Source organism: Amblyraja radiata, chromosome 23, assembly GCF_010909765.2.
Source record: "Amblyraja radiata isolate CabotCenter1 chromosome 23, sAmbRad1.1.pri, whole genome shotgun sequence".
Taxonomy (NCBI): domain Eukaryota; kingdom Metazoa; phylum Chordata; class Chondrichthyes; order Rajiformes; family Rajidae; genus Amblyraja; species Amblyraja radiata.
In genome coordinates this window covers 40,551,342-40,578,784 of record NC_045978.1, presented here as the reverse complement: position 1 = coordinate 40,578,784, position 27,443 = coordinate 40,551,342, and the positions used below count along the sequence as shown (strand labels likewise).

General features: G+C 42.4%; 1 protein-coding gene across 14 annotated transcripts in view; it reads left to right on the top strand.

Annotated features, from left to right (window-relative positions):
- The window catches only part of ralgapb (Ral GTPase activating protein non-catalytic subunit beta), a 112,975-nt gene that overhangs the window by 59,430 nt on the left and 26,102 nt on the right, over positions 1-27,443 (top strand). For 9 of the 14 annotated variants that reach the window (XM_033042121.1, XM_033042118.1, XM_033042117.1 and 6 more), the window contains 13 exons: positions 2,524-2,638; positions 4,544-4,691; positions 4,776-4,840; positions 5,022-5,160; positions 10,163-10,171; positions 14,264-14,397; positions 16,156-16,338; positions 17,081-17,232; positions 17,533-17,720; positions 18,225-18,328; positions 20,250-20,402; positions 22,310-22,519; positions 24,499-24,657. In XM_033042121.1, coding sequence (XP_032898012.1) covers positions 2,524-2,638; positions 4,544-4,691; positions 4,776-4,840; positions 5,022-5,160; positions 10,163-10,171; positions 14,264-14,397; positions 16,156-16,338; positions 17,081-17,232; positions 17,533-17,720; positions 18,225-18,328; positions 20,250-20,402; positions 22,310-22,519; positions 24,499-24,657 — 1,759 coding nt within the window. The remainder of the gene's footprint in view (positions 1-2,523; positions 2,639-4,543; positions 4,692-4,775; positions 4,841-5,021; positions 5,161-10,162; positions 10,172-14,263; positions 14,398-16,155; positions 16,339-17,080; positions 17,233-17,532; positions 17,721-18,224; positions 18,329-20,249; positions 20,403-22,309; positions 22,520-24,498; positions 24,658-27,443) is intronic. The other 5 variants (XM_033042129.1, XM_033042124.1, XM_033042127.1 and 2 more) reach the window with 3 other exon arrangements.

Sequence of the window (27,443 nt, the reverse complement as noted above, 5' to 3'; positions counted from 1 at the left end):
AGAGAGTAATGGTGGATGGTTGTTTGTCAGGTTGGAGGCCAGTGACTAGTGGGGTGCCACAGGGATCTGTGTTAAGTCCACTGTTGTTTGTCATGTACATCAATGATCTGGATGATGGTATGGTAAATTGGATTAGTAAGTATGCAGATGATACTAAGATAGGTGGTGTTGTGGATAATGAAGTAGTTTTTCAAAGTCTACAGAGAGATTTATGTCAGTTGGAAGAGTGGGCTGAAAGATGGCAGATGGAGTTTAATGCTGATAAGTGTGAGGTGCTACATCTTGGCAGGACAAATCAAAATAGGACGTACATGGTAAATGGTAGGGAATTGAAGAATGCAGGTGAACAGAGGGATCTGGGAATAACTGCACAGTTCCCTGAAAGTGGAATCTCATGTAGATAGGGTGGTAAAGAAAGCTTTTGGTGTGCTGACCTTTATAAATCAGAGCATTGAGTATAGAAGTTGGGATGTAATGTTAAAATTGTACAAGGCATTGGTGAGGCCAATTCTGGAGTATGGTGTACAATTTTGGTCACCTAATTATAGGAAGGATGTCAACAAAATAGAGAGAGTACAGAGGAGATTTACTAGAATGTTGCCTGGGTTTCAGCAACTAAGTTACAGAGAAAGGTTGAACAAGTTAGGGCTTTATTCTTTGGAGCGCAGAAGGTTAAGGGGGGACTTGATAGAGGTCTTTAAAATGATGAGAGGGATAGACTGAGTTGACGTGGATAAGCTTTTCCCACTGAGAGTAGGGAAGATTTAAACAAGGGGACATGACTTGAGAATTAAGGGACAGAAGTTTAGGGGTAACATGAGGGGGAACTTCTTTACTCAGAGAGTGGTGGCTGTGTGGAATGAGCTTCCAATGAAGGTGGTGGAGGCAGGTTCGTTTTTATCATTTAAAAATAAATTGGATAGTTATATGGACGGGAAAGGAATGGAGGGTTATGGTCTGAGCGCAGGTATATGGGACTAGGGGAGAATACGTGTTCGACACGGGCTAGAAGGATCGAGATGGCCTGTTTCCGTGCTGTAATTGTTATATGGTTATATCAGCTGTGGAGGTCTTCCTTGGCCTGCCAGTTTCTTTGCGATTAGTAAGCTCACGTGCTTTCTTTCTTCTTAACGATGTTCCAAACAGTTGATTTTGGTAAGCCTAATGTTTGCCTGATGTTTCTAACAGTTTTATTCTTGTTTCCCAGTCTCATAATGGCTTCTTTGACTTTCATTGGCACATCTTTGGTCCTCATATTGATAAACAGCAATAAAAGTTTCCAAAGGTGATGAAAAGACTGGAGGAAAGACTAGGTGCTGAGAGCTCTCTTATACCTGCATTAAGGAGGCAATTAAACACATCCGAGCAATTACAAACACCTGTGAAGCCATGTGTCCCAAACAATATGGTGCCCTGAAATGGGGGGACTATGTATAAACACAGCTGTAATTTTTACATGGTGAAACCAAAATATATAAAAAAAATACCCTTTAGTAAAAGCTGACAATGTGCACTTTAACTACATGTGATTTTTTTTTTCTATTACAAATCTCAAATTGTGGAGTCAAGAGACAAATAAATAAATGATGGGTCTTTGTCCCAAACTATATGGAGGGCACTGTAATTCGACTGCACTTCTTCTCGCCCTACTTCCTGCAAAGTCTCTATCCCCCACTCACAATTTCTCCGTCTACGCCGGATCTGCGCCCAAGGTGAGGTGTTCCATACTTGGACATCCGAGATGTGCTCAATCTTTCGGGAACGTGGGTTCTCCTCTTCCGTCATAGATGTCTCCTTGATACCCCGGAGTTCCGCCCTTGTTCCCCCTCTTCGCAACAGAGACAGTGTACCCCTAGTCCTTATCTTCCACCCCATCAGCCGTCGCATACAACACATAATCTTCTGATATTTCTGCCACCTCCATCCGGATCCCACCACTAGCCACATTTTCCCACCTCCACCCCTTTCCGCCTTCCTCAGAGACTGTTCCCTCCGCAACTCCCTGCTTAACTCATCCCTTCACACCCAAACTATCCCCTCCCCAGGTACCTTCCCCTGCAACTGCAGAAGCCTGTCCATATGCCTCCTTCCTTGACTATGTCACGGGACCCGGACAGTCCTTTCAGGTTACGCAGAGGTTCATTTGCACGTCCTCCAACCTCATCTACTGTATCCGTTGTGCAAGATGTGGACTCTTATACATCAGTGAGACCAAACGTAGACAGGGCGATCGTTTTGCGGAACACCTTCTCTCAACCCGCCTGAACCTACCTGATCTCCCGGTTACTGGACACTTTAATTCTCCGTCCCATACCTACACAGACCTTTCTGTCCTTGGTCTCCTCCATTGTCAGTGAGTGAGGCTAAATGCAAATTGGAGGAACAGGATCTCATATTTCGCTTGGGCAGCTTACTGGATTTCTGGTTTCTGGATTTTCCTGCAATGAGACTGAGCTTTGTAAAATAAGAAATCTGAGCAATGAATTGTAAAAGTAACACTTTTTTTCACTATCTCTTTTGCAGAGAACTGTCAAAATTTAAAGCATATGTGAATCCCACTGAACTCCGGAGAGCTTCAATCCACATTCTGCTGTCGATGATGCCGCTCCCCCATCACTTTGGGACAGTTAAAGCAGAGGTACAGTTTAAATGTTCTGACATCTACTCAATATTATAGCAATGAAGAAAATGTCTACAGGAACATAGTTATTATTTGACAGTGAATGTTTGATTGGACAGTATTTGTTTTTTGTCTGGTATTTAGATTGTGTACGTTCATGTAGGTGATTACAGAACGCTGGAGGAGGAAAGATCACATCAAGCTGAATTCCAGTTTTTGTTCCAATTTGTTCATACTAAGAAGGCAGCAGATTTGATGCTTTTCTAATTCATTTGCAAGTTTTATTCCTCTGAGATGGATATTGTTGGCAAGGCAGGCATTTGGAACATACTGCACAGACCTCCAGCCTCTCACCTTCCTCATAACTGCATTGGATACTGTCCTCCTGCTAATCAAGTTAAAACCATCCTGAGTAGCACTAGCACACCAGCCCACCAGGATATTGTCCCTCTCCATTTTACGTGCAACCCATCCCTCGGATAGATTACCTCTGTCCTAGAAAGGAATCCAATGATCCAAAAATTTGAATCCCTGCCCCCTTCACCAACTTCTTTTTGACCTATCTTCCTATTCCTAATCTCACTAGCATGTGGCACTGGGAGTAATCTGGAAACTACTACACTTGAGGGCTTGCTTTTTAAACTTATGCCAAACTCCCTATAGTCACTCTGCAGGATGTCATCCCTTTTTCTACCTTTGTCATTTGTGATAATGTGGACAACAGCTTCTGGCTGCTCACCCTCCACCTTGAGAATATTGTGCAGCTGCTCCAACACATTATGGAAGCAACTCTCCCTCCTGGAGAGCCGTTTGCAGCCACAGAATCTCCTGTGTACTCTTAACTAACGAGTGTCCTATCACTGAAGTCGTGTCAGACTTCACCTTTCCTGTTCTGTCTTGTGCCACAGACCTGACAACTGCCTCTATTCTCGCTTGAACGCTATCCCACCAAACATTATCCAAAAGAGTATATCTCTTTTTGAGGGGAATGGCCACAGGGGATTCCTGCACTCACTGCCTAAGCCCTTCTGGTAGTCATACATCCACATTGTTACTCCCAATCACAATACTTAGTCTTGAGCCAAAGCCTCAACACTTACCCTCAAAAGTGCACCTCACCTCAAAAAACAACCACTCGTAAAACAATCACTCCCAGATGACTGCTCCTTTAGGACCCACCTTCTCTTCATACACAACTTGGAGCAGACACTCCTGGATTCTACAGCTACACTTTGCATCTCCCCTGCTGCTACCCCTCTCAGCTGCACATTCACTGTTAGTATATACATTATCCTCATTTCCTTCATCAATGCTCACTGTTGCCTTTAATAACCCCAAGCTAGCTTTCGTAATAAATCCACATTTGTCTCTGACTGCTAGCTCGGTCTCTGCTACTGTTTAGAACACCCTCCACCATGAAGATGAAACTAATGGTCCATAGTTATTGGGTTTATACTTAATCCTTTTTAAACAAGATTATAATATTGGCGATAGACGTAAAGTGCTGGAGTAACTCAGCCGGTCAGGCAGCATCTCTGTAGAACATGGATAGGTGACGCGCCTGGTGGAGACCCTTTTTCAGACTGAAGTCTGAAGAAGGGTCTCGACCTGAAATGTCATCTGTTCCTTTTCTCCAGAGATTCTGCCTGTCCCGCTGAGTTACTCCAGTATTTTGTATCTACAATGTAAACCAGCATCTGCAGTTCCTTCCTACGCATTATAATATTGGCAATTTTCCACCCTTTGGGCATTACTCCTGAATCAAAGGGTATTTGGAAGGTGATGGTCTATGCTTCTGTGGAAATTGGTAGCAAATAGTGGAAAATGGTGGAAATTGAAAGTATAGGGGGGAAAAAATTGTTCACACAAACATTGTGCACATTTCTAAGCCACATCCACCTATATTGTTTTTTTACTTTCTAGGTGCTTTTGGAAGGAAAGTTCAGCAGTGAGGAATCCTCAGCACATGACAAACCAGTCACCTTCCTGTCATTGAAGCTGAGACTGGTCAATGTGTTAATTGGTGCCCTACAGACTGAAACAGACCACAACAACACACAGATGATTCTAGGTTGGCAGGGATTCTGACTTTTTCACAATTGACTCGCGGTTGCCAATATTTTGGTTAGTCAACAATGAAATGTTTTCCTTTTAGGCGCCATGTTAAATATCGTTCAAGATTCTGCTCTTCTGGAAGCAATTGGTTCTCAGACAGAGCTGGTAAGCAACCATTGTGGTGCATGTTTTAATTGAATGACTGAGAACCGTTCTACACGTGTTGAACAATTGACCACAATACATCTCCTTTGGACAGTCTGGTTTTCAGTACTCCACAATTCAGTTGTGCAGCTCTCTGGCCAAAGCTGCAGGCATTCCTTCATTCTGCCCTGTCTTTTCACAGAATGTTGGTGATAACACTCACGTGTCACTCAAGAGTCACAGTCGAAACAGCAGTGGCATCAGTATGACCAGTACGGGCAGTTCTGAGGCCACAACACCGGATAGTGAAAGACCAGCACAGGCCCTGCTGCGGGATTATGGTGAGATATACCTGGCGTTGAATGTGCATCTTGTAGAAATTTGTTTTAGGTTTAAAAAAGAGCTAGCTACTGACGCTGAAGATAATGATCTTACGCGACTATTGGAACCCAAATGCTGCAAGTAGTGTCTGGTAGTAAATCTAATCTTCAATAACTCTCCTTCTCCAAAAAGAAAGCCACTAGCACTTGAAGTGTCATTAGTGAGTGTTGCATGAGTGAGGAACTCAATATTTTATGCTAGAAATCTTGATATTTGATGAGAGCACCCCAACCCACTGGAGTACGCTAATAAATCTAGAGCTTACAGAATTATGACACCCACTGAGCTTTTTAAGACTTTCATGTGTGTCCTGACCTTGAATTGAAATCATGTTGACGAATGGATTGACCAATACCAGATAAAACTCCCAAAACTGCTAGTTTTATAGAACACTGAACTTTATTCCTGAACCAAAACTGCAGGTAACTGCAGGTAGCATCTGTAGAAAGAACAACAGAATTAAAGTTAAGGCCTTAGCTGTTTTGTTTTAACGAGACTAAAACAGATTTTCTAATTTGATAGTACTTAACACAGTGGCACGGTCACATGCGGCACGGTGGCGCAGTATAGAGCTGCTGCCTTGCAGTGCCAGAGACCCAGGTTCAATCCTGGCTAAGGGTGTTTGTCCGTACAAAGTTTGTATGTTCTCCTTGTGACCTGTGTTGCTTTTCTCCAAGATCTCAGGTTTCCTCCCACACTCCAAAGACCTACAGCTTTGTAGGTTAATTGGACTTGGTACAAATGTAAAATTGTCCCTAGTGTGCGTACGATAAGGTAGCATTAATGTGTAGGATAGGTTAGTGTTAATGTACGGGGATCGCTGATCAATGTGGACTCGGTGGGCCGAAGGGCCTGTTTTCGCATTGTATCTCTAAACTAAACTAACATTAAGTACTTAACAGTCTTTTCTATAAAGTCAATTTTGTACAGGGTATACAAGAATGATAATAGCAAACTAAACAGCAATGGTACTCCAGTGTTATCGCTGTGACCTGGACACCCTGGTTTCACTGCAGCCTTGCTAATAATGAAGCCTGATATCACATGGCTGGATTAGATGGGTGTCAAGAGGAGCTTTGGAAGAGTTCGCAGCTCATCTCAAGGTTACGGGTAAATTAGCGTTGTCGCTAAGGGTGGTGTGAATTCGAAGCGATCATTTCATTTGCTTTTCTGAAAATCGTTTAACTCACTTATTGGCGATCAATGTGGATTTTTAATGTAGAAAGTCAGCTGGGCTGATTGAATGCAAAGACTTGGAAATACTTAATTTGTTTGCAATTGTTAATAGCATTGTCCTGCAAACGGCTCGACTGACTAACTTTAGGTCGTCTCCTAACAATTCGGCTTGACTACTCAGCTTGACATTGAAATGCATGCAAACGCATATTGCATAGAATTCCTCTTGCAATGGCTTCGTAGTCAGAAATATTGCAATCTAAAAGACACGTGTAAAATAGTAGGTAGACAAAAATTCTGGGGAAACTCAGCGAGGGTGAGGCAGCATCAATGGAGCGAAGGAAATGGGCAACGTTTCGGGTCGAAACCCTTCTTCAGAATAAAATAGTAATGAGTGCCAATTGCAATATTTTGTAGAGTTTGGCATCCCAATGTTCTTTGCCTTGCACTTCTGTTTGGGGTCACTCATTAAGATGACTTTTTCTTTGGAGCCAGAATCTATTCCACATCAGGGATTTGGATATGTTTGTGGGTTCTGAGAGATATTGCACAAAATTTTCTGCATAAAGGTAGTGAGATTATTGCAATTTGTTGCATTGTGCTTGATTGTAAGGTTTCATGTTGTTGACCACAGAGTGGAGGTGTTAACCAGGGGATTACTGTTGGAAATTGCTGCAAATTAGTTTAATACGGGATTGCAAATATGTTGATTCAACAATGATTAATCTCCATTATGAGTGTCCATTTGCTTTTAAAGTTCTGAGAATGTGATAGTCTTCATGATTTCATGCCTTTTAAAGAGTGCAGAAATGTTGTCATTTCCCTAAATGCTATGTTAATTTTGACAAAGTGCAGTACTGTTTTATCTCAGGAAAAAAATGCAGCTCAAAGCTTGGGGAGATTTTCTTTAAATTTACAGCAAATCCTGTAAAGAAATATATGGATTGTGGGTAGTCTTCAGGAGAGGTTCCCAATTTCAGTCTTGGGCCATGTGTAACGTTGCTACCCACCTCCTTAAACTCCAGCAAGAAACCTTCTGGACTGGGAAGTTTGTTTTCCTTAAATGCTATTATCTTGCTTATTGGGCGAGTCCCTGTCCTTGACTCAGATTCAGCTTCCTCAGTAGATTCAGCTGCTTCTAATATAAACATTGAGGCAAAGTAATCACTCTATAAGTCCACTACTTCCTTATTTTTCTTTGAAATGTCATCATTATTCATTTCTAATGGAACAGCATTTCTTCTGATTATCCTTTCTCACGGCCCCTCTCTAAAATAGCTGTAGATTTTCATATAGCTTTCAAATTCTGTTTAACAGAGGCAAGTGCAATGACAAACACTAATAGGAAATTGGTGTGTGTCAGCAGGCTCAGGAGTGAAACGTGGCAGGGCAGGAGACCGTTGCATTTTGGCCGAAATATTGATGTCTAATCAGTTTGGGGGCTAGCAAGAAGAAGATATTGTGATGGGCCAAAATTGTAATAAGATAGCATTTGGAAACATTTGGTGTAGTCGCCTTGCTTATCAAAGTTCAAGCCATCATACTTTCTAACTGTTCCAGATCAAGAAAACTCTGGAATATAGACACAAAAAGCTGGAGTAACTCAGCAGGTCAGATTCCATCTCTGAAGAAAAAGAATAGGTGACGTTTTGGGTCGAGACCCTTCTGTTCCTTCTATTCCTTTTGTTGAGAGAAGCTGTCTGACTCGCTGAGTTACTCCAGCTTTTTGTGTCTATGTTTGGTTTTAACCAGCATTGCAGTTTCTTCCTTAACAATCTGTGGAATATGTTCAGTCAGATGGAATGAGAAAGCCACAATTTCTGGAATTTAATTGATGAGACTTTAATGTGCAAATATATTTCAATAGCTAAGCTTCAGATTCAATATTGCTGAATATTAATTCAAGTGTTGACTATTTAAAATATTAATCATTGATCAAATCTGGGAATTCAAGATTGGTGTAGGGTTGAAGCTGTAGGTGGAGATAAAATATCTCTCTTAGGGGAAGCCAGGGAAAATATCAGGAGGCAAATCATTGCAAAAGATGGAGAAACATCTAAAGTTACTTTCACACTACAAAACAGGTGGAATCAACTGAAACAGATGAGTAGGTTTGGTGAGGAATGGTTGCAGAGCCAATACGGATAACTAGAGGGGAGGCACGGAAAGCTGTGATCAAATTGAATTGAGGAACAGGATGACCTTGAGTTCCTAAATAAGTCTAAACCATTTTATTGCCTTAGTTCCAGTTGCTTTAAAAAAAAATAATATTGAAAAAATGTTGGAATCCCCCAGGCTGGCTCCACTGCTCTGTTTGGTTTTATGTGAAAATGTAGCATAGAGTAAACTAATTGTAACATTGGAGCAAAGGAATATGTTGAACAGTCTGCTGCAGGTTGAATTTTCTAATCTCAAAAACAAAATGCTGGTAATACCTAAGGTGTCCCTGAGTGACTTTATGAGAAGACATGATGGGCACTGGTAATGGTGAGTTAATCAGTAGCCCTCATTTCCCTGCTTGGCTGCATCTCCCAACCAATTTGGCTCTGAGTTTCATTTTTCTGCCAATGTGTCGGCCAACAACCTAAATAGTGATATTAAAATGTTTGTGCGTGTCAAGCATCTCCACCTAGAATCTCACCTTTGCCCACTTACCTCCTTATATTTTTCCCAAATGTTCACATCTGTGCCGTTTCTCTCGTTTCTTGTTCCGTGTGCAGTTATCTGAATTGTTTTCATTGTCTCTAACCCTATTCCACCCTCTTGTCCGCCCACCTTAATCTAAACAGTGACCGCGATACATGTCTGACAGGACCAAGATTTGAACGAGGATGTTGAAAACAAAACAAAAGCCATCGATTTCCATCAAGTCCAAAAAATTAAATAAACCCACTGGGGCCTGGGTCACAGAAATATCCTTGTTGTCTTAAACTAACATGATTTAGCTTGCACCACGAAATAAACTACAATTGGTTTTAAGCTTTTAAGATGACGCTGACGGAGGATATTTGCCGATCAGCTCCCAGGGGAGTAGTTCTCTGGTCAATTGTCCTTTTACTTAATCTTAGCATTAACCTACACTAAGGGGTAATTTGCAAAATCTAATTAACCTAGCTGTGAGGGATAATGGGAGTATCTGGCCAAAGAGAAAACATCCGGACTTTGTGGAGGCAACACCGAGGTTGGGAGTGAGCCCGGATCTCTGCAGCTCTGAGGCGGCAGCACCCTCTGGAGGACCAGCCTGTATCCCTGGGACACCCATGCACGTCCACGGATAGTGGAACTCTCCTCAGCAGAAATGTTGGGGGAAAAGACATGTGAATGGAACAGATGAAAGCAGAAACTTCACACCCCCGCCCCCTCCCCACCCTTCCTTTCCATCTTATTTTGAGCCCTTATTACATTAAAACTGTTTTTAAAAATAGTGTCAAATGCTGCATTGTAATTCAACTTTACAGCAAGAACATTTACTGTAAATATAAAGTTTGTTTTGGTTGGGATCCATAACAAGTTTACTCTCCTGTTTCCTCCAATGTCCCTTATCTCTCCCCCCCCCCCCCAACCTCCACCTACTGTCACACTTTTTTTTGGTTTATAATGTGCTTTGTGTAAAGTGTACTAAAAAGATGTGTGTCTGATAATGTGAGCAGTCTTGTGATTGCTGATCCTCCTATTAAATATTTCCTGTGACCAGTTTTAAGATGCCTACTGTACAATGTTTGTAAAAAGTGTTGCTGTGTTGCATGTTAATCTTGTTCTTTTTTTGTATGTCTCCCTTCCCAATAGGTGGTACAGGTATTTTTGTGTCATGAATTCTTTTCATCCTCCATTCAAATTCTTGCATAAATTGTGTTTATCACCATACATGTATTAAATTTGTTTTTTACGGGGCAAAGGGTACAGCATATACTTCAAATAATTTGTATTTAATTGGCACTTATTAAGTTGGTATCCTTTATATTATTTTGTAGTTCTTGCTACTTTCGAATGTAAAATGTTTCTCCACCAGTCACATTCCTGCCTTATTGGGGTGATTGACCTTCATTATAACCTGTAGTTTGAACCATATCCTTTTTATTTTGCCTTTGCACTTCCTCCCATTTCACCTTAACCCACATACATGTTGATTGGGGCAATGAACTTGGAACACTTTTTTGCACCAAAGTTAAAGTTAAATCTAGACAAAAGAAAACACACATTACCCCAGTTTTGTGGAAAGAAAATGAAAGTTTAATCACTTTGCAATCTGGAACCACAAATGAAATACTGGCTCATTATGCCACCTCCTTATAATATTGCCTCACCTCCCCTTATTGCACACGAACCAAAGATTATTGTAACTGTTCTTCAGTAAAACTTTTTCTTGATGAAATGGTATGGTGCTAAATGCATAATCAGTTAATTGAATTTCAGATTGGTTCTGGGGCTCTCATCTCTCTTAATAGTCTATTGCTGGCTTTCTGCACAACTGAAAGGCTGTTCAGTTAAAACTGCATGACCTTGGGTGTCTCAATACAGATGCCAGGACACTATAGCTCAAGGCAATTGCATTTAGAAACAAATGTTATCGGTGGAGACCTATTGCAGACTGCTCTTTAGTTCGCAGCTCACTCGCTCTAATTGCCCCAGTACTGGGAGAGGAAAGATCTGATCCAGCCCCCACATCCTGTGTACCCACAAGTGTAAGTTGAAGAATGGGTATGGGGGTAGCAGTGTATCTGCCAGCATTCTGCTCTCTGCAACTGGCTACAAGGGAGAGAAAATAAATGTCATTGTTTATTTTCCCCATGCAGCAAAGATGAACTTCCCAACAATAAAAATACTTGCACGTTGTCTATGTTGAATTCACCTGAGACTGTGTATTGAGCAGATGGTCACCTCTGTTTGAACTCTTAACACAAAGCCATTAATGTAGGAATGGCATTAACATCAACTACATCCTGTGGCACCAGAATCACGACTGCTGTGGAACTGTTTGCTACCTTGCTCCGTTTTGGAACCTGAATCTTTGCAAGCCTGTAGAATCACAGCAACCTGCTGGGATGAAGTCTAGTCACACCTTGTTTGACTTTGAATGCTGATAAATAACTGTTGGCCCACAGGGTTCAGACCCAACTACTCCTTGTTCAGGTGAAAAACGCTCCATTCTGCTGTGAGTAGTTCTGTAATTCAAGCAGAATTCTGGCAGCTATTTGGACCAATTAACATTTGATAGATTTGTTTGTTCAACATCTCAATCTAGTTTCTCCACGATGTTTAGATTTTTGACATTAATTCATTTATTTTTATTATGATCTGATTGGCATTTCTCAGTAAGCTGTGGAGAATTTAAAAATCCATAATCCAATAAATAAATGTTCTCAAATATAAAAAGGCTTCAAAAGCTGCTCATAAGTTTATTTTCAAAATCTAAATCTGTATTGAGACACCTTTCAGGATCCGCAACATCTCGAGAAATTGCAAAGTGATACCATTATATCTTATGCAGTATTATTCATGAACAGAACCTTAAGTTATTTTGCTTGTCAATGTGAGTCTGCATATAAACAATATGCAGTGATGCTGTGGAAATATCTACACAATACCTGAAATTTAGGGCAACATTACTTTTTTTGTGCTGTCAATTGGCCATCGTAATTGGGCAGGGAAGCCGTTTGCCTTCTGGTTTGGCCATTGGTGTTTTGTGTGGGGTTTTATTGCAGGCAATCCCTTCGTTTCCAATGTTTACATAAGCCAATTGTGTTTACCGCATTGTGTAAAGCTGGCATTTCCCTCGAACTAACCAATGGAAAGAGCACCACAGGTTAATAATCATATAGAGCCTGATTTACAATTAGGCATTGGATTGGTACATTGCAGGAGAGGAATGAGACTTGTGACTAGGCTCAGAAAGTGTCACCCTACAGCCTACTTTGCCTCTTCTTTTCCCCCATTAACTCCTGACTCTTATCTCTGCAGTTACAATGCCTTCTACAATAATATTTTGCAATCTTCTCAAGGATATCAATTGCCACCTTCGGAAAGCACCCCAGAAAAGGTGTAAACATAAACATTTTCATTAGAGCAAAAGAAATAACAGGCACAGGCCATTTGGCTCCTTGAGTCTGCTTTGTCATTCAGTAAGATTATGACGGATCTAATCTAATCTTGACCTTGACTCTATTTTCTTGTTTTAAGTCTTGATTTCCCCACTAGTCCAAAATCTGCCGATCTCAATTTGAATGTATGCAACGACGCAGCCTCCGCCGCTGCCCTGAATAAAGAATTTTCAAAGAATTTGAAGCGTGCTGAGGGAAGAAGTTTCTCAACTTCTCTTTAAATGTGGTCATTCAACCTATGTATGTCCACGAAGGAAAACTTCCTCCCAACACATACCTGTCAAGCCTCTCAAATGTCATGTTTCAATCTAGTTCTTCTAAAAGCGAATGTTTGTCCAACCTGAACAATCATTCTACATAAGATAGCCCTATGGTCCCAGCAATCAACACAATGACCCTTCTCTGCAATGCAAGTATATATCCCTCAGTAAGAAATACCACTGTACTGCTGTAGCAGGACTTCCCTACCTTTGTGCTCTTCCCCACTATTCTATTTGTCTTCCTAATAAGTTGCTACATCTGCATGCTAACTTTCTATTTAATTGCGAAGACACCCAGTTCCCTCTCCAGCAATAGTTCTCGCTAAGTTCGCTTTTATATTAAAGAAGATAACCTTGCATTTCCCCCACCATTTGCCACATATAACCTATTCACAAGATAAATACAAAATGCTGAATTAACTCAGCGGGACAGGCAGCATCTCTGAAGAGAAGAACGGGCAGCGTCTTGGTCTATTCACAGCTCTGAGATCTCTCTTGTCCTTTGCATGACTTGCTTTGTGCCAATATTTGCGTCACCAGAATATTTTCCCAGAGTAAGCTTGGTCCCTTCATGCACCATTACTGTAGACTGTAAATCATTGAGGCTGTAGCACTGATCCCAGCAACATCCAACTAGTTGTAGAGAATGATAACACGACTATAAAAATGTTAAAAACCCATGTTTTAGACCCTCATTTTTGGAGTTGCATTACTGTCCAATGTAAAAACTCCCTGTCCAATCAGCCGTGATTTAATTGAATGGTGGAATGGAGTTAAAGGGCCTATGTTGATGCCTCACTGATTATGGAACCCAAGATCCTTCAGACATTAACAAAAGTTCAGCATGTAGTCAGTTTGAAGATCATTTGGGATTCCTCCTCATCCTTTCATTTGCAGTCTAAAGAGAAACACCCTTTCATTAAATTGTTAATCAGACTCGTATCCTGCAATTTGCTGGATGATCCCATAAGAATTACACTGCAAAATGTTTAAAGTTCTGGCTATACACGCCTTCACATTTGTAAAATGTACTGTGTTCACACTGATCCAAATGTGCAGTTCCACTGATGGCAGCTCACTCCTACCTTCGAATGGTTCACACGAGGATGTTTCAGGTGGGGAGACAGAAATCCATCTGAATTTGGAAATTCCCAGAATAGATTAAATTTCAGTGTTGAACTTTTAAGAACAAAATTATTTTTGACAAAACATTATTTTTATCTGAAACTGTCCTGTCGCGTATAAACTACCCATGCTGTTTTGTTCTGAAATTGCTCCTTTGATGGGGAGAACTTGGCCCTCCATTGTTAATATGCAGACTCAAGTCCTTTTGATTCTGATGCTGAGATTAACGACTACCAAATTGTCACAGCCTCATTGCTACTGGGATGAGAGCAGTTTCCCCTTTTGAATGCTGTTCTTTACTGCATGGATTGAGCTTGTGCTGGTTTTGATGGCTTTGCTTTTAGTTACTAATGCCCAGTTGTTTTCCCTCCCCCGTGGTGTATGGTACTGGGGTTATATCATAGCTCTTCATACAGATACAGCAACGGGACTACTGATTCGAAGCATTCATTTGGTAACGCAGAGATTGAACTCCCAGTGGAGACAAGATATGAGCATCTCACTGGCAGCACTTGAATTACTCTCTGGGCTGGCCAAGGTATTGTAACATTAACATTTCTTGCAATGTGCACAATGTATTTAAATGTGTAAACAGTTGGTTTTGAAGTTTCAACAATGATTCACAGACTGACTGAATCTGGACTATTTTGGCCTCGTCCATTAAACATTTTGCTATCAAGGTTTTCTGTGTTCAAGCAGCCTGCTCCCGGTGCCTCTACTGGAAAAGCTGAAATAAAACTAAAATGCTGGAAATGAACCAATTTTAAGTAAAGTTGAAATAAAACACAACACTGGAAAGATCACCAGTAAGGCAGCATCCATGGAGCAAGGAAAACAGGCCAAGGTTCCTTAGAAATTGCAACATCATGCTGGAATAAAGAGTTCAATGAGGTGGTACTTGTGGTATTTTGTTGGTTAAGTTCCTTCACGTCCTTGGTCAGATAAGTTTCCATTGGATAGCAATAACTAATGAAACCGGTACTATTTGGCAAATGCATGAAGGTATTGCAGGATAGACTGAGCGAGCGCACTCAAGTGCTGAAAGACAAGAACCTCGACAGAGGACTGTGAACTAGGGAAGTTTTTTCTTCCTCTCCTCAATTTCATTCCCTACATTAGAAAAAAAAAAACAGACTGGGTACAAAAGATAAAGGCATGGCTTGGTGCCATTGCCATGCAGTGTTAACACTGGACATATGTGTCCCCTTTAAAACCAACCAATTTAAATTCCTACACTCACCGTTGAATTTAAGATATCTTACACAAACTGTTTTTGTTTTATGGATACCTTGGTATCTTGATCTGAACTTTAGAGCACGATGCTAGGTTACTGAAGATATTGCTGGCCGATCAAAATAAGAAACAGTAATTGGAACTGGGAAAACCACCAGCAGTTTGCTTCATTCTTGAACTTGCAGTGGCTCACCTTACATAATGCAAACCCGACGTGATCAAGAGCTGCTTTCACCTATGTTAGCCACAAATGTTCACCCACTCCCCAAACATTTAAATGAGCCTTGCTCTAATTATAAAATGCTCAGATTGTAATAGTTCCCACAACACTTCCTGAAGGTCAGTTCAACAGCATGCTGGGAGTATGAATTGGTGCAGGCGGCTTTGCACAGCTGCACGCAATTCGCAGGGTAACTGCATGTTGCATGTAAAGACGCCTTTGTATAATGTAGAGTGGGTTGCATGTGATATTTTTAGTTTTCTAGGAACTTGAACCCATGTGTGTTATTTGTGCGAGTTTGCTAACTTTTTGTGGTTTATTTCAGTATGACCTCTGCAGGTGCACAACTGAGAAGTGTTTGACAGTTCTAGTGGTCAATTATTTGATGTTTTTAAGACTAGCACACCACCACTCAATGTCAGGCCAGCAACTGAAAACAAACAGATTGGTGTCCATGCGACCATACAATTGAAATCCAGTCCAGAGACTCTGGGAGGTTTTGTGGCCTTTCATGTCAATAGTGAGCTCTGAACTGCACGTCTGCGGTAATCTGCTGACTTGATGGCCAAAGCTGCAACTGTGGAGCTAAAACTTAACGTTTCACTACACGTTTAAAAGGATTTAGATAGGTACATAGTTAGGAAAGTTTCATAGGGATCTCGGCCAAACATGGGCAAATGGAACTGGCTTAGGAAGGCACCTTGGTTGGCATGATAGGTTGGGCTGAAGGGCTGTATAACATTCTAACTCTAAGCTTCAGCGGTGTCATTTCCACCACCCTTCTTGCCTTCCATTTCAGTGGAGCATCCAGAATAGTTACTAACTCTTTGCTTTGTAAAACAGGTGAAGGTGAGTGTGGACTCGTCAGACCGCAAGCGTGCGGTCAGTTCTGTGTGCAGCTACATAGTTTACCAGTGTAGCCGGCCTGCTCCGTTTCATTCCCGAGACCTGCACTCCATGATCGTGGCAGCCTTCCAGTGTCTCTGCGTCTGGCTTACAGAACATCCAGACATGCTCAACGAAAAGGTACTTTTGACATCGAGCGTGAAAGACCTATTACCTTAATTGTTTGGTAACATTTTGCACTCTCAGGTCAGGTCGGGGGGGAGTTCCCCCCCGCCACGGGTACCACGTAATCCCGTGCTACCTGCTCCATGGTTGGATAGTCGGCGACTAAACCGTCTTCCCCCGCCTGGTTTTCCAGGTGAGGAGGGGGCTGTGGGCCCCCAGCAGGACCAAACACAAGACCTGTCAAAGGGCAGATGAGCTTCTAGTGAGCCAACAGCCATCCATACTTCAGTAGAAGTTGCGCTCACTGTCATACATAGCATTGTAAGGAATGATGATAAAGCACACACACCAAAATCCTATACTTCCAGCGGCGGAAGTCCGCAGTAACTGGAGGACAGGTGTGTGGTGCGTCCGTCACCGTTCCCGTCAGAAACCAGCACCACTGCGTCCCTAATGTTTAAACGATGAATGAAAGAATGAATGCACTGTAGATGTGTTCTGTTGCATTTCCTTGACTCTGCCATTTAATATCAATTGGAAATAGTGGTGTTGGTGGCCGGCAAGAAGCAGTTTTGAGAGCTGATGTGTCTTACACCTGCTCTTAATTCATGTCTTCTGATTCAGAAAGAGCGTAATCAAAATTCCTGGCTCAAAGCTGTTTACTTGCTGGATCAAGCGGCGGAAGTATTGTTGCATGACTTGAACTTGAGTGGAGCTTGCTGTCTACTTCAGTCTAACGTCCTGTCTGCTTTCACAGGACTGCCTAATTGAGGTTCTGGAGATTGTAGAGTTGGGCATCTCAGGAAGCAAGTCAAAAACCAGTGATCAGGAGGTACGATACAAGGGAGACAAGGAGCTGAACCCTGCATCAATGCGAGTGAAGGATGCTGCAGAGGCCACACTTACTTGGTAAGAGGCAGAACTAACAGTTAACCTAGATTTCCTTCAATTTACCACACAAATTCCCATAACAACTTAACTAGCTTTGGAGGCTAAGAGCTAAAGCAAAAGGTTGTGCAAAAATGCATAGTTACGAACATTATTAGTTATGCTCCCTTGGTGGAGTTGGTAAAATCTGGTAAATATGAACTTTGTTCACTCTACTGCTTGATGTAGAATTATATACACAGGAAACCTGCTTTGCACGTGGCTTTTTTTTTCCAAATATGTACATTGGCTGTTATACTTGTTAATTCTCCTCCTCGCCAGTATAATGCAGTTGCTTGGAGCATTCCCCTCTCCCAGTGGGCCTGCCTCACCGTGCAGTCTTCTGAATGAAGAGACACTGATCAAATACTCCAGGCTGACTTCAACCAGCAAGAACCACTTCCGATACTTTGTCTTGGACAACAGCATCATCTTGGCAATGCTGGAACAACCCCTGGGCAATGACCAGAGTGAGTACTAAATCTCTCGGGTCAAGTAATATTTGTGTTTATTTTGGGGTGGGAGCCAGAGGAGGAAGACGGGTTTCATCAAAGTTGATCAAGAAACAAAGTTTAAAGACTCAGTGAACCTAGCCCTGTACTACTATTCTTTGCATCCCAGCACTACTGCAAATTTTTCCTTTCAGACAATACACAACGTGCTAGAGAAACTCTGTGCTGGAGTAACTCAGCGGATCAGGCAGCATCTCTGGTGACAATGTAGAGGTGACGTTTCGGGTCAGGGTCCTTCAACCTGAAAAAGGGTGCCGACCCGAAACATCATCCATCCTGTTTCTCCAGAGATGCTGCCTGACTCGCTGAGTTACTCCAACACTCTGTGTCTATCCTTCCCCGATGTAGGTGTTCCTGGATGTGAATGCAGGGGATGGGGTTATTTTTTAAAATGCTGTTAAACATTGCAAATTTAAGCTGCGTTTCAGGCCTTTGGAAGTATTCTGTCTGCTTTTCCACCAGATCCTTGCCCCTCGGTCACTGTGCTTCTCCGGGGGATGTCTGGGAGGCATGCGTGGACCATGCAACTTCACCACCAGCCAAGGGGGTCGCGAGCAAACCAGAAGGTTGGAATTCATTGCCCTCCCTGCTCTATTATCCAAAGTAACAACGTCTAATTCTAGTAGCAACTTTGTCCAATAAATATTAATTAATATGAGAACTTTAATTTATGATGGAAACGCACAACAAATAAGTAGGTCAACAGGTATTAAACTTTTTAAAGCTTCACATGGTTGAATCACTGCGGGGCAATAGGGAACATGTTGGAGAATGTATGCTGGAGCTGCCAACAAACACCAGCACATCCCCAACAGAGACATTCCATCAAGTAAGAGGTGCCTGCAGTATTTTTCACTTCCTGCTTGAATAGGTTTTTTTAACACTGCCATTGTAGCTGTGCTTTCACGTACTGATAGAAAGTGCTCAGAATAGTTGGTCATTCAACATCTGGAGTTGGGACTTTGATTATGTTAAGCTAGAGCTGTTTACATCCCGGGCTGTTCAGCTTGACGCACAAGCTGAATAGTCGACATCAAGGCAACAAGGTGTGGCGTCAAGGAGCCTTACTAAATTAATGGCAGTGGGAATGCAGAAAGTGTCAAGTGAAGAGACGGCTGGGATTGTTGGAGATCAGTCTCCATGGTCTTGTGATATTGCTTTATGTGTTCCCCAGAACAGTGTCGTATGTCCAAGTATCTTCAACCTGTCTTGCATCTTGAGGTCAGAATGTTCACTGCACAAGGTTCAGTTCTATTTCCAATTGTTTAGGTAATTAAATTGTCCATCCCTTGAAGCAACAAGATCTGGGCAACACTCTGTTATGGGTCAATACGTAGCAAGTACAATTGATATTGCACAAGTGCATGAGAGACCCTAGCCACTTCTTGAACTTAACGACATTACTATCTTGGAAGGTTCCCCCACCCCCCCCCCCCTACCCCTTCAACATTTTAGGGATATACATGAACCAGAAACGTGGATATTATGGCTGCAAGTGCTAGTTGTGTGAGAGTGACCTGGCTCCTGACTCTTCAGCATTAATAAATCATAAAACAGCAGCGTTTGCTCCAGGTAACGCATATTCCACTTGTTAAAGCTGACCTTAGCATTCCGGCTCTCCATAAGATTCTGACTGATGAGGTAAGGATGCAAATGGGGACTTGGCAGATGTGTTAAATAATCACTAAATGTTTCCATAAAGTGTTGCACATGCCTGTTAAACATCAAATGTCTGTCACAAAAAGCTGGAGTAACTCAGTGGGACAGGCAACATCTCTGGAGAGAAGGAATGAGTGACGATTCAGGTCGAGACCCTTCTTCGTCTTGCTCCTAGGGCACACTGCCAGTAGTTTTACCAGGAGGACTATTGTACTCCAAGAAAGCAGGAGATCTGGAGATGAGTAATAATCCCTGTCCTTTCCAGAAACAACACACACTGAGCACCTGAAGAAAGTTCAGAGCAAATCACACAATGTTAAAGCCCATGATGTATTTTTTATTGTTTTAAATATCTGTTTAGAGTGCAATGGAAAATGCCTTCTCATGGCAAAGTGTTCTGTGCTAAAAGAATGCCTTATGCAAAGAATATTCTTTAGTTATTCTGAAGGAAGCGGAGTATATGTAAATGTCATTTCCGGGTGCTGTGGGCAATGCGAAATTCAGCCACTTGGTCTGGGTTAACTTTAAGTGCCTGCTGATTTAGCAGTTCCCAACCATAATTGACCACATCCTTCCTGGCAGAGAGGTCTAATCACCCTCCGCCCTGCTCCTGGTAATTTGCCAGTATTCACTGCTGGAAAGTGGACATGGAAGGTATATCGGGGCCTTGACTGTTTAACACCACACCGCCTAATAGCAGTTTGGCATTTTTAAGTGTAGCCACACCCCAGCAGGATTTAGGACCAGCAGGGGGGAGGGTTGGGGTGGTGTGCAGGGGGATGGTCATGAGAAAGATGTGCTGTAACATAACTTCAATATCATCCACAGGCATTTGTCCCTGAGCCACACCCTCCTCCAAAGGGTAACATGGGGATCAAGTACAATGTGAAACATCGGCCTTTCCCTGAGGAAGTGGACAAAATTCCATTTGTGAAAGCTGACCTTAGCATCCCAGATCTCCACGAGATTGTGACTGATCAGGTATGGTGCAAATAGAGGCTGGGCAGATGCATTAAACACTCACTAAATGTTTCCACAAAATGTCACACGTTCACTACATCAGCAACCCATCGGCATCCTGCAGTTCTAGGGGAGCCAAGTATAGTCTACACACAAAACGTTTATGAATTCTTGAAGCAGTCATGTTGTGTGCTAAAATTAAAGTACTCACCAGTTTAAAAGTATTGACTTGCAGAAAGTTCTTCTGTGTACTCTTTTAAACGTTAGAGTTTATATTTGCTTCTGGATGGGAAAACTGTTCAGTTATTTTAAATCCTGCAATAATTTGGCCAAAAAATGAGGATTTCTTATTGCTTTGAAGAATTTAAAAATGAATGTGTACTTTAGTCATCTGCTGAGCTGATATGGAGGAGCACGATCCTAAGTCAGAGCAGTGAAACAGTGCTGCCATCGTGTGTCAGCAACTAGTAGAACATGGCAGTGTTCCACACTGTTCACACTGTAACAATATTCATCTCAACAAGCTCCTCGCATCTCTGGAGTTCATCAGTTCCACATCCACGGGTTGTGTTTAACGTTTACTTAAAGTCAGCCAACAAAACAGAAAAACACAATGATTTGGGTGATGTTGACAGCCACATTTATTGCCCACCCTTGGGGATTGATTATTGATGTCACTCAGCTCACAGGCTGTTTCAGGGTATTGGGGCAGTCATTTTATTTAGACCAAGGTTGTCTCGACCAAACTGAATATTTATGGGAAAGTACCCGCCCAAAGGAAATTGTGAATGAGGAGGAGTAATCTTCATTCACAACCCGTCTACTCTCTTGTAATTATCTCGGGTGTGTGTCACAGATTATCAAATACATGAAATTCAGTTTCACAACTGGGTTACTGGTTCCCAAACTAGAATGACTAAAGTGTGAAAGGAGCCCACACCAGCTCTCACTATTCCAGTCAATCCCATCCCACCCCACCCCCTGTTTCCTCCCTGCAGCATTTACCCAGTTCCCTTGTGAATTGCAACTGCTTCCATCACCCATTCAAGCAGTGAATTCCATGTGTTAGGGTATTCCATTGCAGCATCAGGCTCTCCCACATGGCTTTCATCATTTCAAAGAGAGCATTCCTTCAGCAACTCCCTGGTTTACTCCTCCACCTCCACCAACCACTCCCCGGCTTAGTGTACTTTCCTATGCAACCCTTTTATTTCATCCCATAATCCAGGGAGCCAAGCAGTCCTTGCCAGTGAAACAGCAATTCACTTGCACTTCTTTTAGTTTACATGTTGCTCCATTAAAGTGGAGAAAACTAATGCTGATTGGGGGGCCGCTTTGCAGGACACAATCCTTGGTCTCAGGGATAACCCACCCAGAGAATGATATGAATCCTCCATTCCACTTCCACTCTGATCTTGTCTGCCTCCCTGCATGATTCCAATGAAACTATAGGTAAGCTCAACAAACAGCACCTTGCCTTCTAATAAGCAGAGTTGTAGTTCTCGGGAGTCCAGTATTGATAACCAGTCTTTCCTATTTCTGTTGAACTGAACTGGTCCATTTCTGCTATAAAACCACTCACCTAACATGCACACAGTTTTTCTCTCCCCACAGATGCTGAGTGATCTGCAGAGTATTGCAGCATTTTCTCTAATTTTAGCTCTTCAGAAATTGCAGTGCATGCGTCTCTCAGTTCCTGCACGCTGCGTTTTCTTTTCTCTATCTGCCCTCATTCATTTCCTCTATCTATACTCCTCCAGACAATCCACGATGATTCAGGAGAATTCATTCCCCTCTCATAGACGGCACCCAACACCATTATATCACGAGGTCTCCACCCTATCATAGGCATTCCCTTTATTCTATCCACCCCTCCTCTGTCTGCAACATGGATTGTACAATACTGAACTGTAATTAAACTTTTACAGATGGAAGTTCAACACGAGAAGCTGAAGAAGTTGATGGCCAATCAAATTCTCTATGAAAATGCGTTGGAAAAGAACAGTGAGGAGAGACTGTCGAAAACAATATTCCCTGATCCAGATACGGAGTGTTCTCCCCCTCCTCCAGCCCAGGAGTTCCAGACCGCTCGCCTTCTGCTCTCACACTTTGGCTTCCTTTCTCTGGAAGCCCTGAAGGTACAGAATTACTCCCCAGATCACTCCAAATTCTTCCGTTCGTGCTTTGTGTTCACAGCTACTTTTTTCCAGATGCACATTGTTTGGCTGCATGGTACAACAGATTCCACTTTGTATAACCATACTATAACTGAAGGCCATGGCTCCTAATATGGTCGTTCTCAATGATAAAATCATATCCTGTGGGATGGGGGGGGGGGAGGGCTGAGGCTGCCGAGGCAGATTTTCTTTGCATAGAATAACATTTTACTCAATAAATTGAAGAAATAGGAACGAGCAGGTCATTTAGCTCCTTTAATCTCATCGATATTAAAATAACAGCAGATCCAACATTCCTTACGTTCACTATCCTGTTATTTTCTAATAATTCCCTTGCTCATTTAAAAAAAAAAAAAGTTATCTACCACAGCTTTGAATAAATTCATGGATTCAGCCTCCACGCCTTTCTGAAAAATAATAATCCCAAATACACACTTCTTTGTGAAAAGAAATCTTCTTATCTTCTTAAATGATTCTCCCATTAGGCTGCAACCATTCCTTCTCATGCTAAGTTGCTCATGTGGAGAATATTCTCTGAGCATTTTCCAAAGCTAGGAGAATCTTAGCTTTCCTAATTCCTAATATTCTCCTAGCCCCCCAAAGATCTTAGTGTGTTCCAATAAGATTTCCTCTCATTATTATTAAATGCCAGTGAACACAGATCCGGACTGCCGTGGGAAAACCCTCCCGCCTGCACCAGCTCTGCAGCCACGTTCCTAAAAACACTCGTCGGCCCAAGAGGATTCGTACTTAACTAAATACTGCCCTTCAATACTCGTGTAGAAGTTGCCCTAACAATCCTGCACATCTTATTGATCTTTCCCATTAACCATCCCCTACAGTGTCCATTAATTTGCAATTGTATACGTCTCCGAGGAGATCACATGTGGAGTGTTCTGCAGTTCATAGTTGTTGGAGCAGAATTCAGTCATTCAGACCATCAAGTCTACTCTGCCATCCAATCTTTCCCTCTCAACCCCATTCTCCTGCCTTCTCCCCATAACCCTTGACACCTTACTAATCAAGAACCTATCAATCTCTACCATATATCCATTGAATTCCACAGATTCCCCAACCTCTGACTAAAGAAATTCCTCCTCTTCTCCTTTCTAAAATGGTAGCCTTTTTAATCTGCGGCTATGGCCTCTGGTCTGAGATCCTCCCACTGGTGGAAACATCTTCTCCACATCCACTCCATCCAGGCCTTTCACTATTCGGTAACTTTCAACGAGGTTCTCCCCTCATCCTTCTAAACTCTAGTGAGTTCAGGCCCAGTGCCGTCAAACGCTCATAAGATGTTAACCAAATCATCCCTGGGATCATTCTCGTAAACCTTCTCTAGACCCTCTCCCATGCAAGCACATCCATCCTCAGATATGGTGCCCAGAACTGCTCTCAATACTCCAATTGCTGTTTGACCAGTGCCTAATAAAGCCTCAGCATTACATCCCTGTTTTTGTATTCTAGCCCTCTTGAAATAAATACTAGCATTGCATTTTCCTTCCTTCCTACTTCTGGTTGTCCAGCCATAGGAAGGATGTCATTAAGCTAGAAAGGGTCAGAAAACATTCACAAGGGTATTACTGGAACTGGAGGGTTCAAGGTGAGGCTGGGACTGACTGTTTTCCCGAGTGTAAGAAGCTGAGGGGTGACCTTACAGAGCGACACACAATATTAACCGAGTATAGATAAAGATTTTTTTTCCAGAATAGGGGAGTCTAAAACTAGAGGGTACGGATTTAGGGTGAGAGGGGAAAGATTTAAAGGGGACGAGGGTATGTGGAATGAGCTGGAAACTGTTGAGACAGGTTTAGAGGCGTAAGGGCCAAACAGGCAAACGGTACTAGCTCAGGTAGACAACTAGGTGGGCATGGACGAATTGGGCAGAAGGGCCAGTTTCCATGTTATGTAACTCTGACAGTGTTTGTGCCTTTCCTCAGGAACCAGGCAACAGTCGTCTTCCTCCTCATCTTATTGCACTGGACTCCACTCTCGCTGGATTCTTTGATGATATCAGCTACTTGGACTTGCTGCCCTGCAGACCGTTCGAAACTGTCTTCATATTTTATATGAAACCCGGACAGAAAACCAGTCAAGAGGTAAAGATCTAAAATGGTGCCGGAAACATTGCGAATCCTGTACTGTCTCCGTATAGTCTACTATTCATACTCTCTTGTACTTAAGTATGATTGTGCCTATGTATAGTAAGATTTTTAGTGAACTCTGCAAAAAAAGAAATTCACTGTACCTATATGTGACGGTGAAGCATTATTGATCTTGACACTGTGTCCACTAAGTCAATTCATTATAAAGATCCTTAATTCTACCATAAGAAGTAGAGTAAAATGTAATTAATTGGAGAACAGTGAATCTTTGAATTTTTTTTTGTTAATTTACCACTCTGTTGTATGAGCAAGTGTCTTATTGAGTTATTCAGTTTCCTCACCAAGAGCTTGCTTATTCTTCATGTTGGCGTCAAAATAAACACTGAGCCAGGTTCTATCTACACTGACTCAGTCTTGCAGTATCCATTTGTAATAGGCACCCACACTTTCTCAGTATGTGGTGAGTGCTCATGCCTATTGTACCTCGACTAGGTCTTAGAACACAGGTGGTGATAATAAACTAACACCAAAATCAGTCACAGCTTGCGCTAATCGAGGAGGCAAGGGGTGAATGAGGTGGGGGGGGGGGGGGGGGGGTGGAGAGTGACGGGAATGAGAGCACTAGAAAGGAAATGGTTCTTCTGCAGAAGGACCAACAATACTGGAGGATGAGGTGAGTGGCTTATTGGTGGTTTTATTCCCTTACACTTGGCGGTCAACAAGTTCCTTAGAATCTCAGATGAAGGTCATGGAATAATATGCAGCTGCTGTCAGATGTAATTTGAAATGGCCAAATTACGTCTGATAATCTTGCTGTTTACTCTGTCTAGAGTATCTGGAATTAGGAAGGCGTGGTTTAGGGTAAGAAATATTGAGATGAGGAGGATGTGGAAGAATTTCTTACACTGGTTTATATATCTTTAAAACTCCCTTCAATGCAAGGTTGTACACACTTAATTATTGAGTATATTGGAGGCTGAGATGATAGATGTTTTGGACAGTCATGGAGCAGAGCGTATGGGGATGTCAGCAAGTAGGTTGAAATACAGGATAAGTTGTACTATTATGGAACAATGATGCAGGCGTGAGTGGTCGTTTGATAAACCCCTGCATTTATTTAATCTGTTTGAGATCTTTGCGTTGTGGTTTGTACCAATTATATTATGTATTGAGGCAAACATGAAGGATATGATTGTACCGTTGCGATTGTTTTTATTCTTGAAGATGCAATTGTTAGTTTTTTCCCGTTTTCATTTCGTCGTCATCATGTTGGTATACCCACTGTATACTGTAACCACTGTATCCACTGTGGGGGGATGATTTTTTTGTTTAATTGTAGTCCTGTAGGTCTGTGTCCAAGATGGCTGCCGTGAAGAGAGAGTGGACGCTGGCGCGCTTTGGCTGCCGCTGCTCTCTCTTCACATTGTGTTTTTGATTTTCTGTTTTTGGATTGAATTCTGTTTTTAATTTGTGTCTCTGTGATGTCTTTATTACTTGTTATATTCCGATTATATGTTTTTATTCCGATTACTATGTAAGGTGTCCTTGAGATGTCTGAAAGGCGCCCATTAAATAAAATTTATTATTATTATTATTATCCTATAACTTATAAATTTACAAAATAGTAAATGGACATCAATAATTTGTTTACAATTGCCGATGCATATCGATGTATCATTGGTGAAGATGGTGAGAGACAGAATTAGAGTAATTGAGTGATACATCGTGGAAACAGGCCCTTCGGCCCAACTTGCCCACACTGGCCAACATGTCCCATCTACACTAGTCCAACCTGCCCACACCATCCAACATGTCCCATCTACACTAGTCCAACCTGCCCACACCATCCAACATGTCCCATCTACACTAGTCCAACTTGCCCACACCATCCAACATGTCCCATCTACACTAGTCCAACTTGCCCACACCATCCAACATGTCCCATCTACACTAGTCCAACTTGCCCACACCATCCAACATGTCCCATCTACACTAGTCCAACTTGCCCACACCATCCAACATGTCCCATCTACACTAGTCCAACTTGCCCACACCATCCAACATGTCCCATCTACACTAGTCCAACCTGCCCACACCATCCAACATGTCCCATCTACACTAGTCCAACTTGCCCACACCATCCAACATGTCCCATCTACACTAGTCCAACTTGCCCACACCATCCAACATGTCCCATCTACACTAGTCCAACCTGCCCACACCATCCAACATGTCCCATCTACACTAGTCCAACTTGCCCACACCATCCAACATGTCCCATCTACACTAGTCCAACTTGCCCACACCATCCAACATGTCCCATCTACACTAGTCCAACCTGCCCACACCATCCAACATGTCCCATCTACACTAGTCCAACCTGCCCACACCATCCAACATGTCCCATCTACACTAGTCCAACTTGCCCACACCATCCAACATGTCCCATCTACACTAGTCCAACCTGCCCACACCATCCAACATGTCCCATCTACACTAGTCCAACTTGCCCACACCATCCAACATGTCCCATCTACACTAGTCCAACCTGCCCACACCATCCAACATGTCCCATCTACACTAGTCCAACCTGCCCACACCATCCAACATGTCCCATCTACACTAGTCCAACCTGCCCACACCATCCAACATGTCCCATCTACACTAGTCCAACTTGCCCACACCATCCAACATGTCCCATCTACACTAGTCCAACCTGCCCACACCATCCAACATGTCCCATCTACACTAGTCCAACCTGCCCACACCATCCAACATGT